Here is a 20890-nt window from a genome sequence, read left to right on the forward strand (position 1 = left end):
TTCTCGAAACGACAACCAATTACTGACAGAATTAAAAGTTCCTCAGACTCAAAATGAAACGGCAGGGAGAAATTCGCTAGAGATACGGATAGGATATTATGAAATATGTTACACTAGCGGGCGTTCTATAAGTAATGCAACATTTTTTTTTTCTGAAGTACCCTCTTAGCTACAAAAACCTGGTTTTCAACATAATCTCCGTTGGACGCCCTTTCGTCACCTTACTGGGAGGGCCTGTGTGACCGCATGGTACCACACCTTTGAGTACCCGAAGCGGTCGATGAGTGTTTCAGCACTACCATCAGCGACGTCCAGATGTGTAGCAAGGTGTTTGATTGAGATCCGTCAGCCACCTCAAACGACACTGTCCGTACGTTCCAACACTGCAGGAGTCAGACATGTGTGCGGCCGCCCAGTACGCAGGAGATCGTAGAGTTTTGCGCGACTTCGTTGCGATGATGAGAGACACCACGCCCAACGACTCACCGTATTTTTGTCCACTGCTGGGACTCCGTAGACATAAGAAACTCGATCACGGCTCTTGGCTTGGAACGCACTACCGTTACAGGCGCCGTATTGAAGGCTGTGTATAGCGCTGCCACGCATCGGAACTTCATGAAACTACACTGGTGTCCAAAATTAAAGCAACGAACCGCTATTTCCCCCTCCATTGCCTAATTCACGTTATAATCATACAAACTACCACAAGATATCCGTACGATCCTGTTTTGCAGGGAAGATGGTATTCCGGTCGATGGACAATCAGGCCAACGGTGACGGCAGGGCACCTATGAAACCGGGTATATTTTGTGGGTTGTTCCCCGCAAACAAACGCTGTGTTCACAGTCAGAGTATGGCGGAGTATGGCCAGAGAAGACTCCTACTAGTCTCCCTGCGGTAGAGGGCCGTAGGAAGACCGGAAGCAGGACAGTCGCAAACTGATGTAGCTCGATAGCTTAATGGGAATCACTCTGTTGTTTTTCGGATGTGGTGACCGTTAATGGAGACCGAAACTGTATCCCGAAGACTAGGGTACGGCCGACTACGTGTGACATTAGAAAGAGAGAACTGGCTGTAAGGGCACGGCAGTACCGCCTTAATACTGCTCGACAACTGACATCTCACCACGCAGCATCCACTCGACGTGTTGTATCGAGGCAAACAGTGTACATAAGGCTTCGGCAGTGTGGCCTTTACTGTCTGAGACCTGCTATATGAATACCTCTGACGCGTCTTCACAGAGGGGAACGGCGAGAGTGGAGTCGCCATTATGCATCGTGGACAGTCGAACAGAGGGTCGATGTTCTTTTCACAGATGAGTCACGATTTGGTCTGGGGAGTGATTCTCGACGGATTAGTATCTGGAGGGAACATGAAACACCATTTTCGGACCAAAACATTGTGCAGAGGGAGCCACAATGCTGCAAAGCACTGACCAGTTCAGTGTTAGGTAACAACAACCAGTGAAAAGTCCTAAAGTGGACTATGTAAGAATGGTTACGTGTCACTCTTAGGTCCCTGCTAACGTGTTAATCATTCGTGTTTCCGTTTTTAGAATTTCCGGCAGAACTGCATGCAAGCGATAGTACAAGGTGTAGATGTAAACCCCGTGCCCCCAACATAGGGAGTTTTTTAATCTGTATACGATTTCTCCCACTTATTTGCCGACGTTGGTTGCTGATGCAGTGGAATTTAGTGCGTAACTATGCACCTGTATTTGAGTGACAGCTACAAAGTACTCGGGCAACATAGTCCAACATAAGAAGCTTCAGCCTTCTTCTAACTGCAACGCAAATCTTCCGTCTGATACGTGTGCTACTAGGAACTTTTCGCCCATCAATTCTAGCTTACATCTATCCTGTCCTGACTTTTAATGCGTGACATAGCTTAAGTGATTTTTACTTAAAACCGAACTAGTGCCAGTGACATGAAAGAACAGTAACACACTTCTCGCACAGGAGACGATATTATGTTGAGTTTTCGGTTGTCCAGAGGTATCAGGTGAGTGGTATTGTTGTGGTTGTTGCAGGAGCGGGTGGGCTGCTGTCGGCAGCGCCTGCGGGGGCGGGCGTGGCGGCGACCGGGGGCCGCACCGCGGCGCAGGCGGCGGCCGACTGGGAGTGGGGCGGCTGCTCCGACAACATCGACTACGGCTTCAAGTTCTCCCGCGAGTTCGTCGACACGGGCGAGCGCGGACGCTCCCTCCGGGAGAAGATGAATCTTCACAACAATGAGGCGGGCCGAGCGGTGAGATAACCAACTCTCTCTCTCTCTCTCTCTCTCTCTCTCTCTCTCTCTCTCCCTCCCCCCTCCCACTCTCCCCCTCCCACTCTCCCCCTCCCACTCTCCCCCTCCCTCTCCCCCTCCCTCTCCCCCTCCCTCTCCCCCTCCCTCTCCCCCTCCCCCTCCCCCTCCCCCTCCCTCTCCCCCTCCCTCTCCCCCTCCCTCTCCCCCTCCCTCTCCCCCACCCTCTCCCCCACCCACTCCCCTCTCCCCTCTCCCCACTCCCCTCTCCCCACTCCCTCTCCCCACTCCCTCTCCCCACTCCCTCTCCCCACTCCCTCTGCACACTCCCCAATCCCTCTGCACACTCCCCAATCCCTCTGCACACTCCCCACTCCCTCTGCACACTCCCTCTCCCCACTCCCTCTCCCCAATCCCTCTCCCCACTCCCTCTCCCCTCTCCCCAATCCCTCTCCCCTCTCCCCAATCCCTCTGCACACTCCCCAATCCCTCTGCACCCTCCCCAATCCCTCTGCACACTCCCCAATCCCTCTGCACACTCCCTCTCTTTCTCGACACATTTCCTTCCTCTTCATTTAGTTGATTCATTTCTGCTGTCAATATCTTCCTGTCTTTTCCGAGTGGCTTCATAACCGCACCATAAACATACTCCATCAAACATCAAATTCAATTACAATTCAAATCCCCAAGAACGTCTACGAATTAACTGCTTGTTAACTGATTTCTGTTCTCAGTTTTTTACACCTAAATATAACAAGATTTTTATATTATGCTATGCCTGATTTCCGTTATCCATGACGATAAACGTGGGCAGATTGTCTGTCAGGAAATTAAACCGTAGCACACCTTCAAGTCCTCCTTTACCTTCCCTTCATCCTTCACCTTAATTCTCATCTCATCCTCCTTGAAAACAGGGCACTTTCGTCTTTAAGGACGGTCGCCGATCTTTATTTACACAAAGCTGCCCTTTTTCAGTGATCAGATCAAAAAATTGTTCAAATGGCTCTGAGCACTATGGGACTTAGCATCTGAGATCATCAGTCCCCTAGAACTCAGAACTGCTTAAACCTAACTAACCTAAGGACATCACACACATCCATGCCCAAAGCAGGATTCGAACCTGCGAACGTAGCGGTCGCGCGGTTCCAGACTGAAGCGCCTAGAACCGCTCGGCCACAGTGGCCGGCTAGTGAGCAGATCGCTTCCCTTTATTTTCGTATAACCAGTTCCGGGCCACTTGCCCATCTTCAGATCTTTCGTTATAGTTATGGAGCAACTTGTTGATATGAAACTGTAAGTTCACTATGGTGAACTTATCCACAACTTTATCAGATGATTTGTAGATGGACGACTATCCCTAAACTGCTTATATGAAAATAAAGAGAAACAATCAGTAGACTGAAATTTTGACGACTTTGTCTTGCTCCTTCCCCTCTAAAGTTTCTCCACCATACCCATTTTCTCCATTTTCTCATTTCTGGAAACTGTAACTGAAGGAGCACTGACAGGGAGACCTGCAAGGGCAGGCAGGGTAATTTGGGCTGCAGCAATTATGTAGAAGTGGAGTGGCAAGCGACAGGAATGGAGTAGGTAAACCTTACTGTTGATGATCAAAACGATGACAGGAACATCTTCCCAAACACGAATTGCACCAACTTCTTGTTGATGGACTATGGCACTGTCGTTTCGAGACCATATTCTTACACTAGTAACATTTTATATGGCACAAGCTCTCCCCCTCCCCCCTTCTTACCTCCGTCAGACATGAACTCCCTTTTCTTCGGCTTTTGGTAATACCTTTAAAAATAAATCGGTATTAGTGATTGTGTAAATGTTTTTTTAATAAATGAATATCACATATTCCTCGATAACAGAAATAAATTTCTGAACTCCCGTACTAAATATTAATAGAAATCTGTTTAAGGTAATTGCTGACATATTTAAAAACTTTTAGTGAAAACTTTAAGAACTACACAAATTACATTCTTCTAGCTTCAATAAAAATGTGCTATGTTTTAGCTTGAGTTGAAAGGACGAAAATATGAAATTTCTATTTCCTTTCAGTTTAGAAATGGAAGTATTTCAATGTATATTTTACAAGTTATTTCACTTTTCAGTGGAAAAACTAGTATAATAATACAAAAAATCTAATTTTACATTTAAGTGTTAGGCATAAGACACTACTTAACTGCGTAAGTTGCATGTCACATATGAAGAAAATTTACCAATAAGTAGCTAAATTTTAGTTTTGACATGAAAGTATCTAAGATCGGTAAACATAGCCAAACCTTTATGTGTGGAACTGATAAGGAAACCAGAAATTTGCGTGTGATACGAGACAGCAATACTTTGAGAATAAAGTCATTATAGTTACTAATTTCCACAAGGTAACGTATGCTTGAGAGAAATTGCAAGCCAATTAGGTAAGGAAACAGTCGAAAGGCTTACATTTCAAATATATTACACTAAAATGGACAGTAACAAATACCGAAGTCAATAACCGCATATTCGAGACTTTCGAAAACAGCTGCTTTACGTCCACATGTTTGGTGTATACTTACCCCTGCGTCAGTTTTCGCTACAGATTTTGCACTAGAACTAATCTAGCGCCGCAAGCTGCTGCTTGTCTGGTTTGGGCCTTAAACCGGTCCTGGGAATGGGGTAGACATCGGTTGACTGATATCCAACAGCTGTTCCTGTTCCTGACTGGGTGGTCAATCAGAACAGGGTTTTCACACCTCGTGTGCATAGCGACCGCCGTATGGACCCCAGCGCAGCTCGCTCGTCCATTACGTAGGAGTCGAACGAGAATAGTGAAGTAGGGAGTGCCTGTCTCGAGTCGCGCAGTTTCCAGCACATAGTATCGAAAGTGTCGGCCCGCTCCGCCGGGTGAGCACTGTCTGGGGTGCATTCCTGCAGCGCCTGGGGCGGAGAGGGGCGCATTCCTGCCGCGGCCGCAGGTCGAGAAACAAACTATCGACGCGCTAATCGATAGCCAGCCGCTAATCGATAGCCAGCGAGCACCGGCACCTGCCCGCATGCGAAGTGCCACAGCTGACGGCGAGGGTCGCTCTATACTGGAAACGCTGTCTTGCCTTTTACGTCGAAACGGAGCGAGTGGAGAAGTCTGAGAAGTGTGAGGAGAAAGTCCCCTCCCCTCAAGGGCGGAAACCTGGAATTATACAAGAGAAATGCGCATGTGTGTGTGGCCCTTACCTGCTCTCAGCGAGGACAAACCCTTTTCCGGAAATTTAAAGTCACTTTCAGACCAGCTGCAGCGGCTTACTGGTAGACTCTGATCCTGTCCCAACTTCTTAACGGAACACTCGATTCTGCTCCCAGAAGACTCTCGGAACATACAGAACCATCATTGGATTTTCCAGGCCACGGGTTCGTGGTTGCATAACACAGGATAACGACGCGCTAAGGAGGTATTCTAGTTGAAGTAGCTATCACGAAGTTCGCCAGAAATGCCTTTTAACGGACTCATTCAGAAAGCCTGAAGCGGGGGTTCACACACTGCTTCTCTGCAGTACGGTTCAGAGCCATACGAGAAGTAAGATATGGTTTCGTAAAGATAAAGAAAAAATAATAGCGTTGTACGTTAACGAGATTCGCTTCCGTTGTGCGAAGGTTTGTGACATAAGATCGATTTCAGATTTACAAAAATTCCAGCTACTCGACATCTATGTCGTTAGTGTGTGTTTTACACATGATGTAGGCCAACACTTCCAATGTCTCTTAACTTCCCACTGTCGAGCACCGGGTGGGAAAAATGAAGACGCAGACTTTTCCTTGTGTGCTCCGATCCCTCTTTATTTCATCGCGATAGTCATTCGTCCTTTAAGTGAGGCATAACAAAATATTTTGACCTTTGCGGGAGAAATTTGTTTACTAAAATTTTGTAAAAAAACATTTTACTGCAGTAAGAGATTGCTTTCTTTTAATAAACTTCACCCTAGCCCGTTGATCACGTCCGTGACACTCTCTCCATTTTACCGTGATAATACGAAACGAACAGCCCTTCCTTCACGTTCGTTTCCTCTCTGGCAAGTATCTTCTAATGAGCAGAAATATTCCAGAAGAACAGTTTATTTAGAAGGTTTTGATGCAGATTTTAAGCGTTCTGCCATCAAACCTCTGTCCTTGGCTCTCCACGCCGACCGCTGTGGCCGAGCGGTTCTAGGCGCTTCAATCCGGAACTGCGCTGCTGCTATGGTCGCAGGTTCGAATCCAGTCTCGGGCATGGATGTGTGTGATGTCATTAGGTTAGTTAGGGTTAAGTAATACTAAGTTCTAGGGGACTGATGACCACAGATGTTAAGTCCCATGGTGCTCAGAGCCATTTGAACGCATGGTATAAACATCATAAATAGAAGTTAGTCTCGAATATATACTTCGTTAGGTTGACAACAAATAGGTAAACACACCAAACAAGGTGAAACACGCAATTGAGTCGCAATATTTACGTTTTGAAAAACATTGTACGACGAAATAGTTGTAAAGAGTGACAAAAGAACAATAGACCACCACAAAAAGAGAACAGGAGAAGGCGAAACATGCATGGAATAAATAATGTATCTAGCAGCAGGAAAAGGCAGTTTTATTTACGAAACAAGTATTTATATGCTTGCTGCGGAGGATGGCCACACAAACAAACCTGTTAGATAGTCATCTCAGATGTTAAGTCCCATAGTGCTTAGAGCCATTTGAACCATTTTTTGGCTTTCCACAACATTTTATGTCCGACTACTTCAGCTTAAGTTGTTATTAGGTAGTACTGCTAGATGTTTAAACGGATCGACACTAAGTAAATTTGTGTCATTTATCAAGTAACAGGAATTTTCTAGCTACGTACATGGACGACTGCACAGCTTCTACTGTTCAGGGTCAATCGCTATTCTTTGCACCATTCAGATATCTCGTCAAAGTAATTTTGTTGTTCACTTTGGTTTTGTTGGCTTTACTAGACGGTAAACTACGACAATCTTATAGAGCTGGTAAACTGCACTCCAAATTATTTATGTAGATTCAAGAAAAGCGAACTATCTGCCACATTCCGCTGGGGAACGTCGGGTGTCACAACATTTCCAATAGATGGGTTCGCTTTGTAACCTTTTTAAACTAATCCAGTCGATGTCCGATATACATACAGTTTGCTAAAAGGTAACTCGTCAGTTCAGGAGCTAAATACCCTCTCCGTACATCATCTCACAGACCTCGTGCTCCGTGTACAGGCACGCTGACGAGACTAATCCGAAACAGCTTCACCGTGTAGGTTTAATTAGGCGAGAACCGTAACTGTATTTTTTCGTCGTTTGCTTCTGAGCGCCTTCGAACACTAATAGCTGCGTCCACCAAATAAACTAGGACAGCCAGCCCACTCTGCGGGTTCCGCACAGTAGACGTCTTTCGCTGTTAGCAATTAATTACACGCGGAGGGAAGTGACGGCGATGCCACCCGCGATCTAAGTGCGGGAAAGTTTCTGTCGTCGCAGATGGCAAAAACGCGTAATTACTGAAGGCAAACGTCTGCCAGGATGGCCCACAATGCTCCACGGCAGTAGACGTTTTCATTAAATGTGTTATTACACCTGCATTACGATATTATTAAGGCTCGACGTCGTATTTCACTTAAAGCTGAGCTCGGGTAGCAAAGAAAACGAGCCGGGGACGCCAGAGAGGGAAAAAAGTTCCCTTGTGAAGGTACAGTAAGGGAAGAAAAAAAAAGAGAGGGCTTTCGTAGTAATTAATCGGCGTAACTTTTATTTTTGAGCGGAATCGTGCTGCCTGCTCCCCGCTGCCGTCGAGCCGGAGGTAGAATTTTAATTAGCCGAGAGCGTGCGGCAGACAATGGCGAGCAAATAGCAGTTCAAGGTGGCGGGCAGTCCCGCGGAGGCGCTGAAAAACTCATTCAGGGGGGATGCAACGGCCAGGGCGGGCAACCTGTGCGCCGCAAAAACCCCGCACATATGCCGCGCACATACCCGCGTACACGCAAGCCTCACTTAATGACGCAATAAAATGGAACTGAATAATTGCTTGTAAAAGGGAGCCCCACCGGCCTTAGTGCCGGTTTTTGTGCCCGTAGAATTCTGTCTTCCTCTCCCACCTTCCCCTGCCGCGACCCCCCTCTCGCGGTCACCCCTGTTGGTTTCATCTGTACTGCCTACGTTTGTTCCGAGTGAAATGTTTGTGGGCAAAATTGGCCGCCCTGCAGACGAGGCCAGTCCATCCGGGCGCAACCATAAGTCAAGGCAAATGGATGGCGACCGCGCAAGGGGAAGGCGGGGAGCGGCGGAGGAAGGGGGCAGAAAAAAGAACGGAAAACGAAAGAGAGGACCGAGTGGCGCCCTCCTCTTTTGGCGTTTCGGGCAAAACGTCTTTGGAAATTAATACCGGTACAAATTGAGCGCTGCGCCTTTCTTGTGGCTGGCTGTGGATGGAAACACTTAAAAGAGCGCGAGTTGTGATTTGTTGCTTCCTCCCCCCGTCTCCCCTCCCCTGCCCTATCTTCCCCTACCACGGAGAAGATCTGGGTGCCGGTGGAGGGGAGGTGGGGAAGGGGGGGCAGAGCAAGGCCGACGTTTAATAGCGAGCTGTGTAGACACAGGGCAGTGGCAGCTGCACGTAAAAACGTAATCGCTGTCCCACGTGGATATTACCAGGCCCCAAGCCGCAGACCGCTTTCGTGAGAACTGAACGGCAGCGGCGACGCGGGGACTAAACGGCCGTACGCACAGGCATTACAAATTGGCGTATCGCACTCACTCCCTGCTCGTTCTCGACTATAGCGAGCAAAGAGTGGTCCACTTATTGCCTGCAGTTGCGCGTTTTCTCTCCGGGACGTTCGACCTGTTCAGATCTATTACTGCAGCTGCAGCTATTGGCGCAGGTTAATAATTCCACTCACGGCGGTCTGGTTGTATTGTTGCACTCAACAAATGATACATGGCAGATTCGCAGTAACAGCTTGTCACAGAGGGCAAAACAAACGTACTAAATATATGGCACCACTGACAACTTCTGAAATGTGGGAGTCTCCTTCTTCTATGACGTCCCACAATTTTCATAAGTGTGCAGAACTGTCGTTTACTTTACTATCGGTGTCGCGGCCGTTGGCGACGGAAAAGCCGTGATAGCGGGATGGGAAACGAAATCGCTCGTGTCCTTTTAAAACGAACCATTCTGACATTCACATCAACCGATTTCAGGAAAAACGCGGAAAACGACAATTCGGGAGGTCGGGCGCGATTTAAACACTTTTTTTTTTTTGTGTTCCGTAAATGAACCTGCGCTTCTACGGAAGGGACCGTAACGTCTAGCAAAGTATTATGACTTGCAGTATTTACGACTGGAAGAGAGACGTTGTAGACGGAACAGATTTGACAAACCACGGTCTTAAATCCGTTTTACACAAGAAATGGATTTTATGCTTTCTTGTCTCCGTAGTCATTATAGTGTTGTTCGCTTTGTTTTCGTGACACACTAGTTTTCTCTTACACGATCAACGAGATGTTTGAAACCAAAAATGTGTGTACGTTTTACAGACAAAAAGCCTACACTGTCCATAAATAAGAACGTATATAGATAAACGTGTTTTAGTGAAAATTATTTCAATAATGAAAATGTCGGAATTATTTGACGAGAAAAATAAGTTTGGTGTTATTTGGCACTTCGCAAGAAAACAATCCCGAAAGGATAAATTACAAAAGTATGCTATTCATTGCGTCCTAGATATTGTCTGATGTGTTCGCACTTTGCAAGTTTATATTTTCTTGAGCAAATTATTGTATATGTTCTGAAATGTTTGGATAGCACTTTGTTCTCGGTGCAAATGATGTACTACACCATATTTGACAAGAACTTCCACTACCAGTTCTGCTGTGGATGTTGATAAACTGTTATCATTGCTTGTTCCTATATTTTGCCACTATATTTTGGTATTTGCTTAAAATGGATAGTCCCTCAAAGTGACTATTTCATCTTTAAAGCAGGAATGGCTCCATAAGTCCTTTTGACGTGAATACGTCTTCTAGAACAGAGTTAGGCTAGGTATGAGGGACTAGCCAGTGAAGCAGTATTGTAACGTTTGCAGTGTAATACATTTTGAGTAATAACTCCAAAATTAAGTTACGTCACTTACAGAATATATAAATCTGTTCACTTTTTCACGTTCCCTCAGAAAAGGGAAGTGTGCAGCACGATACCTGTAGCAGCCAACACAGCTGACCTGGGTACTGCATTGTTGACGTTATCGTCTTCGCTTCTGCTGTACGAAGTGGTAGGTTACAAGACAGCGAGTGACAGACAAATGCTGCATTTGTTGAAAAAAGTGCATTAATCGTAATGCCTATGTCCGTAGTGCTTAAGAAACAATGACTGTGCTCGAATATTGATAAGGCATCATTTCCACCACGCCACGACTATGATTTATGGCTCCAAACAAGCGGTTTTGAAAGCATCTTCATTTATTGCAGAGAAAAGTAACTGGCATATGATAGATGAAGTTGTTGGAGAGCAAAAAGTGTGAAATGCTGCGAAACTGGATAAACAGTTCGTGCATCTTAGTTGCTTCAGCCTCAAAATAAGGTTTTACTGTTTCCGTATTATCTTAAACATTAATATGCATTCACTACGGCTTCAAAACACCGAGGAAGAAAAGGGAATGAGAGGAAATTTAAAAAAGTTACAAAGCAAACAAAAATAAATAAATTAGACGACCGTGAGGAGGAGGAGGGGGAGAAGGAGGAGGAGGAGGAGGAGGAGGAGGAGGAGGAGGAGAGAAATGACAGATCCAAATGAGAATGAGGTAGGGGAGAATAGCACAGGTCTTTCCACGTGACAAACCCCCTTAACCCCAACGTCTGGATTCAAATGACTATGGCATTGATGGGCTGTGCATAGTTGACTTACTCTTTCTCTATTTATTACAAAGTCTTTTTCTCAGTTGTAGCCCTATAGGTATTTAAGGAAACATTTGGCCATCATACGCTGGCATTTATCTACATTTATTTCTTTCGAAGTTTCCCGCTTCTGTGGTGTCTACCCAGGAGACGTCCGTACATTTCAAGTGTTGTGAAGGAGCATGGTAGAAACAAAGTTGCCAACGCTGCCAGTTGCGATCTTTGATATTTTGAAATACGCAACCAAGGCGACGAACTCAGCGTTTCCTTGGTCATCTGTTTCACAATACAGCAGACAATTTTCAGTAAGACACTAGATTTTACGAATGACTTGTATTTACAACCAATTCTCACACTTTTTCGTCTGTATATAATTTTCATTGTCTCGTCCTTTTGGAACAATATTAAAATGGAAGACTTGCTACGCCAAAAAACCTGTCACCCTGGGCTGTGGCGCGGCTCATCCCCCCCTCCCCCTCTCCATCAGAGCCATTCCTGTCGTAAGGACGACAAACTGCAAAGCAGACAGCTCTGAGAACACACGCAATTTTGGCGGCGACGTCTAAACGAAAAAGACTACACCAAACAGACGAGGCATGGCACAGCAATAAAACGCCAGGGGCGTTGCAGCAGACTCACTTTCCTGGAGTAGTCAGTAGAGACAAAAGGTGGGGAAAGGAAGTTTTAGGACACTGGAAACAAAATAGCGTGCGAGAAAGAAATGCATGAAGCGCAGTCTCAAATCTCTCTCTTCCGAAAGACGCAAAGATCGGCATGCAGATCAGTGACACAGATAAAAATTAGGGACCTGGGGGGGGGGGGGGGGGGGGAGTGGAGGCGGCAAGGGAATCTACATCTACATTTGTATTTATACTCCGCAACCCACGCAACGGTGTGTGGCGGAGGGCACTTTACGTGCCACTGTCATTACCTCCCTTTCCTGTTCCAGTCGCGTATGGTTCGCGGGAAGAACGACTGCCGGAAAGCCTCCGTGCGCGCTCGAATCTCTCCTAATTTTACGTTCGTCATCTCCTCAGGAGGTATAAGTAGGGAAAAGCAATATATTCGATACCTCATCCAGAAACGCCCCTTCTAGAAAATCTGGACAGCAAGCTACACCAAGATGCAGAGCACCTCTCTTGCAGCGTCTGCCACTTGAGTTTGCTAAACATCTCCGTAACGCTATCACGCTTACCAAATAACCCTGTGACGAAACGTGCCACTCTTCTTTGGATCTTCTCTATTTCCTCTGTCAACCCGACCTGGTACGGATCCCACATTGATGAGCAATACTCAAGTATAGGTCGAACGAGTGTTTTGTAAGCCACCTCCTTTGCTGATGCCCTACATATTCTAAGGACTTTCCCAATGAATCTCTAACTGGCACCCGCCTTACCAACAATTAATTTTATATTATCATTCCACTTCAAATTGTTCCGTACGCATACTCCCAGATATTTTACAGAAGTAACTGCTACCAGTGTTTGTTCCGCTATCATATTGTTGTTGTTGTGGTCTTCAGTCAATGAGACTGGTTTGATGCAGCTCTCCATGCTACCCTATCCTGTGCAAGCTTCATCTCCCAGTACCTACTGCAGCCTACATCCTTCTGAATCTGCTTAGTGTATTCATCTCTTGGTCTCCCTCTACGATTTTTACCCTCCACGCTGCCCTCCAATACTAAATTGGTGATCCATTGATGCTTCAGAACCTGTCCTACCAATCGATCCCTTCTTCTAGTCAAGTTGTGCCACAAACTCCTCTTCTCCCCAGTCCTATTCAATACCTCCTCATTAGTTATGTGGTCTACCCATCTAATCTTCAGCATTCTTCTGTAGCACCAAATTTCGAAAGCTTCTATTCTCTTCTTGTTCAAACTATTTATCGTCCTTGTTTCACTTCCATACATGGCTACACTCCATTCAAATACTCTCAGAAATGACTTCCTGACACTTAAATCTATATTCGATGTTAGCAAATTTCTCTTCTTCAGAAACGCTTTCCTTGCCATTGCCAGTCTACATTTTATATCCTCTCGACTTCGACCATCCAAATAGTAAAACTCCTTTACTACTTTAAGTGTCTCATTTCCTAATCTAATTCCCTCAGCATCACCCGATTTAATTCTACTACATTCCATTATCCTCGTTTTGCTTTTGTTGATGTTCAACTTATATCTTCCTTTGAAGACACTGTCCATTCCGTTCAACTGCTCTTCCAAGTCCTTTGCTGTCTGTGACAGAATTACAATGTTATCGGAGAACCACAAAGTTTTAAATTCTTCTCCATGGATTTTAATACCTACTCCGAATTTTTCTTTTGTTTCCTTTACTGCTTGCTCAATATACAGATTGAATAACATAGGGGAGAGGCTACAACCCTGTCCCACTCCCTTACCAACCACCGCTTCCCTTTCATGTCCCTCGACTCTTATAACTGCCATCTGGTTTCTGTACAAATTGTAAATAGCCTTTCGCTCCCTGTATTTTACTCCTGCCACCTTTAGAGCTTTCTCTAAGTCCACAAATGCTACAAACGTAGGTTTGCCTTTTCTTAATCTATTTTCTAAGATAAGTCGTAGGGTCAGTATTGCCTCGCGTGTTCCAACATTTCTACGAAATCCAAACTGATCTTCCCCGAGGTCGGCTCCTACCAGTTTTTCCATTCGTCTATAAAGAATTCGCGTTATTATTTTGCAGCTGTGACTATCATATAATCATACAATAAAGGATCCTCCTTTCTATATGTTCGCAATACATTACATTTGCCTATGTTAAGGGTCAGTTGCCACTGCCTGCACCGAGTGCCTATCCGCTGCAGATAGGAATATAGAGGTTCAGCGAGGAACAAAGACGCGCTAGACAAGTCAGTTGTGGCGCAGGCAGATATAAACAATAACCTGCGAGACGCCTTCCCTTTCGTTTGCTGACAGCGGCGGCCTTCAGTGCAGAGCGAGCGCACGGACGGGCGGACGACAGCTCCGGGACAATGCCGGCCCGCTCACTCATTAATGTGTTACACGCACCGGCGCGGCGGTGACGTATTCCGTCGAGTCAGTGCGTTATGGACGAGCGGCGCGGCCGAGGTCGTGACCCCGCGGACGACGAGGCGCGTTTTATTATTTACAGTGGATAAAGAGGCCGGCGCGCGCACAATGAAGACGTCCGCGGCCCGCCGGCCCGGCCGTACGTCACGCGCCGCGTGGCAAATTGAACAATGCGCCCCTGGGTGGCCATTGTTGGCGGCGTTGTCCGCGCAGCGGGGCGCCGCCAGGTGGCTCTGCTCTCCCCACCCACCGGCCGCCGGCCGCGTCGCGTCGCGTGAAATTCCTTTCCTTCCTTCGTTCTTTCTTTTTATGTCCCCTCTACACATCTGCTAGCGACATTCTCCCTTTCGGCCGCGAGCTCCTAAGCCGTTGTTGTCGTCCTCGCATCCGCAGCCCAGTAGCGGACCGTAATGCCTCTTCAGACTTGGGCGCAGTTCACATCTGTCAATGAAAGCTTGCTCCTCTGCACTGCGGCAACCACCCACGCGGAACCTGAAGCATCCCACTTCACTCCAACCACCTCAAAATCACATAAACTGAACGTACGCTCTCGCGTCAAGGTCCATTAGTTACTGCTGGATTCGATTTCTCCTATTCACCTCAACCAAAGCCCTACACGTCCTTCTTTGTAAGGTTGCTAATGTTGTTGTTGTTGCCGGCCAGAGTGGCCGAGTGGTTCTAGGCGCTACAGTCTGGAACCGCGAAACCGCTACGGTCGCAGGTTCGAATCCTGCCTCGGGCATGGATGTGTGTGATGTCCTTAGGTTAGTTAGGTTTAAGTAGTTCTAAGTTCTAGGGGACTGGTAACCTCAGATGTTAAGTCCCATAGTGCTTAGAGCCATTTGATCCATTTTTTTGTTGTTGCTGTGGTCTTCAGTCCAGAGACTGGTTTGATGCAGCTCTCCATGCCACTCTATCCTGTGCAAGCTTCATCATCTCCCAGTACCTACTGCATCCTCCATCCTTCTGAATCTGTTTAGTGTATTCATCTCTTGGTCTCCCTCTACCATTTTTATCCTCCACGCTGCCCTCCAATACTAAATTTGTGATTCCTTGATGCCTCAGGATATGCCCTACCAACCGATCCCTTCTTCTAGTCAAGTTGTGCCACAAATTTCTCTTCTCTCCAACTCTATTCAATACCTCCTCATTAGTTATGTGATCTACCTATCTAATCTTCATCATTCTTCTGTAGCACCACATTTCGAAAGCTTCTATTCTCTTCTTGTCCAAACTATTTATCGTTCATGTTTCACTTCCATACATGGCTACACTCCATACAAATACTTTCAGAAACGACTTCCTGACACTTGGATCTATACTCGATGTTAACAAATTTCTCTTCTTTAGAAATTCTTCCCTTGCCATTGCCAGTCTACATTTTATATCCTCTCTAGTTCGACCATCATCAGTTATTTTGCTCCCCAAATAGCAAAACTCATTTACTAAGTTAAGCGTCTCATTCCCTAATTCCTGCGGCATCACCCGATTTAATTCGACTACATTCCATTATTCTCGTTTTCCTTTTGTTGATGTTCATATTATATCGTTCTTTCAAGACCCCGTCCATTCCGTTCAACTCCTCTTCCAAGTCCTCTGCTGTCTCTGAGAGAATTACACTGTCATGGGCGAACCTCAAAGTTTTTATTTCTTCTCCATGGATTTTAATTCCTACTCCAAATTCTTCTTTTGTTTCGTTTACTGCTTCCTCAATATACAGATTGAATAACATAGGGGAGAGGCTACAACCCTGTCTCACTCCCTTCCAAACCACTGCTTCCCTTTCGTGCCCCTCGACATTGTAAGGTAACATGGATAAAATACAGGGCCACAAGTTATTTGTAACTTGCATACAAACTATAGGGGACCATCAAACGAAACTCGAGCACCCGCCACAACGGGATGATGGAACGAACGGGATGATGGAACGTTTCTATTTAAAAATAATCTCCATACGCTTTAGGACTTTTATCCCACTGGGAGACGAGATAACCAATTGCTGCTTCGTAGAACGCTGTCGGCCACTGACGTATCCACAGGCGCACCCACTCTGCTACTTCCTCGTCCGACTGAAACCGACATCCTCGCATGTATTTAGGTCGCCAACGACATGAAGTCACACTGTGAAAGCTCTGGGCTGTACGGAGGATATTGCTATGTTTGCCAACCAAACTGATGAAGCGTAGCCTTCCCTGATTGACAGTTTTGGGGCGACTGTTATCGTGCAACTGGATGATTCCGTCCGAAAACATTCGTTTTGACTTTACGAAGTATCTTCTTAGCGTCGCTAACTGGCTGTGGTTCCATGCTCGAAGAACTCTGTGGACAGAGGGCCGCTGCAGTCTAAGGAGCTCATCACGACCTTACCGGAACTTGGATTTCTTAGGCGCGTATATGCGGGATGTTTCCACCGTATGCTCTGCTGTTTTTCATCGAGCTGTCGGAACACTGTCATCCGGAATCATCCTGTTTCATGGTGACTTAATACGTGAGGTGATTACTTTTGAATGAAGCCAATCCGTGGTACCGTTGTGACAAGCCTCCGTATTTCATTTGAATGCCTGTCATCGAATGCCGTTATATGAGTCGACAGACATGGAATGGAAGCAGCCTATCCCCGATGTCATTCAGTTGGCTGACTGAACACGCGTTAAAGGACACATAAGAGAAATTTGGAAAGGTGGTTAAAGTTCTCGGAGAAAAAGTATAAATTTTGAAGTTTACTGATGACGTAGTAATTATCTCAGACAATTCTCTGAACAGTAAAGGACTTCGGAGAATATCCGAGTGAAACAGCCATTCTCTTAAAAAAAATATACGAGGTGTGGCTAGAAAAAAACCGGACTAGTACTGGTGAAACAATAAAACGAATGCAATAACGCTGAAAGTCGCGTGGCCTGTCACGTGACTCTCGCTCCGCCTACTGCTCGAGTTTCATCTGCCTCCTGCACTCAGTCTGCCCGTGGCGTCTGTTTTAAGTAGTTGACGTTTTGTCTGTGCGTCGGAAAATGTTGAGTGTACAGAAAGAACAGCGTGTTAACATCAAATTTTGTTTCAAACTAGGAAAATCTGCAAGTGAAACGTTTGTAATGTTACAACAAGTGTACGGCGATGATTGTTTATCGCGAACACAAGTGTTTGAGTGGTTTAAACGATTTAAAGATGGCCGCGAAGACACCAGTGATGACACTCGCACTGGCAGACCATTGTCAGCAAAAACTGATGCAAACATTGAAAAAATCGGTAAACTTGTTCGACAAGATCGCCGTTTAACAATCAGAGCAGTGTCTGAGTTAACAGGAGTTGACAAGGAAAGTGTTAGGCAGATTCTTCATGAAAGTTTCAACATGTACAAAGTGTGTTCAAAAATGGTTCCAAAGTGTCTCACAATTGAACAGAAGGAACGCCGAAGAATGATTTGTTCTGACATCCTGGAAAACATTGAAAGTGATCCCACCTTCTTACAAAATGTTATTACTTGCGATGAATCGTGGTTTTTTTACTTACGATCCCGAAACTAAACGCCAATCGATGCATTGGAAAACTCCTGGTTCTCCACGACAAAAAAAAGCACGAATGTCAAAATCGAAATTCAAGGCAATGATGATTGTTTTTTTTTTTTGACATCAAAGGGATTGTGCACATTGATCGGGTACCGGAGGGACAAACAGTGAATCAGCATTACTACATTAGCGTCCTGGCTACCCTACGTGAGCGAGTACGGAGAAAACGGAACGATTTGTGGAGAAAAAAGTCATGGATCCTTCACCAAGACAATGCCCCAGCTCACAGTGCGTTGTCAGTGAAGACGTTTTTGGCAAAACACAACATTCCCATCTTAGATCATCCACCCTACTCACCTGATTTGGCCCCCTGTGACTTTTTTCTTTTCCCTAAAGTCAAGTCAGCTTTGAAAGGAACAAGATTTGAGACTGTTGAAGCAGTAAAAGAAAAAGCGACGGAAGTACTGTATGGACTTACCGAAAATGATCTGCAGCATTGCTATGAACAGTGGAAAATTCGTATGGAGCGGTGTAGAGACCGAGGAGGAGAGTACATTGAAGGAGATAACATGAAATTGTAAATAAATGTTTTTTCCAGCATCAGTCCGGTTTTTTTCTAGCCGCACCTCGTATAAGATAAACATCAACGAAAGTAAAATAAGGAGAATGCAGTGTAAGTGAATTATCTCAAACGTTGCTGAGGGAATTGGATTAGGAAATGCAGATTTCCTCCTGATCGTGAGGCCACAGATTTTTTCCAGTGAAAGCTAGGGGTGTCCTATTTCTCACGTCAGTAGGGACCAAGTGCTGGGAGCAACTGAGACTGTTGCACGGTAGGAGCGCCGAGTCGATGAGCGAGCAGGAGTGGCTCGTTGTCCGTAAGAGAAAAGCCTGAGAAAGAGCGCCCCAGCCCCTCGTAAGGAGGCATTGTGCGGGCAGCGGCACAGCGGCGAGCGGCGGGTGGCGGCGGCGGATTTCTCTGGGGACACGCCCCTGCGCCGCCCCCGCAAGCGGCGGCCGTCTTCCCACGCCGTCACGTCCATCCCCACGGGACGCCGCTGGCCGGCCTGAGGACTGCCGGGCATTTCCATAGTAACGGCGGCGTGCCTAAGATGCTCCCGCGTTTCTCCCGCCACCCGCGCCGCACCGCTCCGCACGCGACACCTGTTCCTTCCGCTTCGTAGGCCTCACATATGGGAGCACAACACTGAAACCGAGTACTGGCTACCACCGTTGCAGTTTCTCTGTTGACTCTGAAGGGGAGTATCGCCGACTGAGAGACCAGAGGAACAGTTTATCTCGAGGAAGCGTGCTTTGTCCCATTTTGTCGTAATGTGCAGTCGACTCTTGTTACTTCCGTTGAACTCGGAAGTATCCAAACATTCGAATAACTGAGAATTCGATTTAACGCAAGTACTACTGATCAAGGTGGAAACAGTGAAAAGCCGAAATACGAGCATACGTTACAAGATTGATACCGAGGTTTCAGTAACTTAGAAACGGAAGCTGAAAGGAACAACCAGAACCCAAAATAAGGTTTATTTTTGGCCAGTTTCATTATTTATCATTTTAATACAGAGGACCCGGTGTTAACCTGGATATGTATTTTTGCCCATCTTCTCCTCTCCCATTTCTCTGTCCTTATCCTCCCTCCCCTATTGGTGTCTGTCTCCTTCTTCCCCTTCTTTGTCTTCTCCTGCCGCCTCCGCTTCTCTCTGCACATTATGACCTCCACCCCAATAGGAGACTGACTGTTCTTACTGCCTCAGATCGTACTAATGTGTGTACCAAACTTGGTTGAAATCGTTTCACATGTCAAGGATAAGCTTTCTTTCCATGTATATAACCACGAACGCACATGACAAATATATTTAACATATTCTTCACGTATCTGTACATATCTCTAGCGAATTTCGCCCCGAAGTTTCATTTTCACGCAGCCAAATGTTGACGAAATCCTATCTCCTGACCCGTGAATCGTACAATGATACAATTTTGCTGGAACATTCAGTGGTATATGTGAATACCGTCTGCAAAATGCGCCACGAGCACAATAGTAAATTAGTAGCAAATTAAAACTCATACTTCATACGACAGTTTTACTGCATGAACAGTGGAAATATAATAATCGGTAAACGTGTTTCCTTTCAACATTTTGTGGGATTGTATTGTGCATTGAACCGGGGACCTCGTACTCATACGGATTTATGGACAGCCCTGCAGGATTCCTGGTATCAGTTTCCTCCAGCACCACTCCAGACTTTAGTCGAGTCCATGCCACGTCATTTCGCAGTACTTGTACGTGCTCACGGGGGCCCTACACGACATTATGCAGGTTTCTTTGGATCTTAAGCGTATATATCCATTTTGATAATAAATATGGATTTCAAATTAACGGCACGCACACATTTATTATTATTATTATTAGTATTATGTTATTGTTATTAATCTCATGGCCATACGCATACGAAGTTTACAAAACTAACACGTCGCCATTTAAACACAGCTCTCCAACATAGAATAACGCAAATGACAACAGCTACAAATGGATGTTAAGGCTTTTTATGTATTGTATCACGCCACTCGTAGCTGCTAGGAAATCTTCGAAAGGACACTTTTAGGCACGTGGGGATGTGTTGATACGACATGCTCACTTGTGAAAAGTGTCTGCACATTTCTAAGAACTCGTAAGAGAATTTCAGTTCATTTATTTCTCCATGCTGGACAAACTGTGTCATCAACGCTCGTATTTTCTCCGTAAATCATTTTAAAAACAAAGTTAGGTTTTTTCTTTTGAGTTAGTGGGTCTACCCTCATTTTGGGCGAACCCGAAACCTTCAATTACCAGACTAGCAACAAATGACCTGGCGAATGACCTGAAACACACAATCACCGACGGGTATGTTGCGTCCTCTCCTGTTCTAATGTGTTTTTGGCGTAGTCTGCCACGACAATCATTTTAGTTTATCGAGTGTACCAAACAAAAGAGGATTTTCTCGATTTTCGAGGTTTTCTTCGAGAGGCTTCACACGTTCGGTTCATCGACAAATTCGATTTATCTAGGTTCAAATTGGCAATAGTCGACTGTATGTGTGTGTTGTTTCACGTACGACTAGAGCGCTCTTCCCGGTGTCGCGTGGGAACTGACACTCTTGTAGGCAGGCTGCAATCACCGGTTGCTCGGAAGGTAG

General features: G+C 45.8%; 1 protein-coding gene across 1 annotated transcript in view; it reads left to right on the forward strand.

Annotated features, from left to right (window-relative positions):
- The window catches only part of LOC126235465 (protein Wnt-1-like), a 221824-nt gene that overhangs the window by 193288 nt on the left and 7646 nt on the right, over positions 1 to 20890 (forward strand). The window contains exon 5 of the mRNA XM_049944187.1: positions 2104 to 2247. Within this exon, the coding sequence (XP_049800144.1) occupies positions 2104 to 2247 (144 nt within the window). The remainder of the gene's footprint in view (positions 1 to 2103; positions 2248 to 20890) is intronic.

The sequence above is a fragment of the Schistocerca nitens genome, chromosome 2 (assembly GCF_023898315.1).
Source record: "Schistocerca nitens isolate TAMUIC-IGC-003100 chromosome 2, iqSchNite1.1, whole genome shotgun sequence".
NCBI lineage: Eukaryota > Metazoa > Arthropoda > Insecta > Orthoptera > Acrididae > Schistocerca > Schistocerca nitens.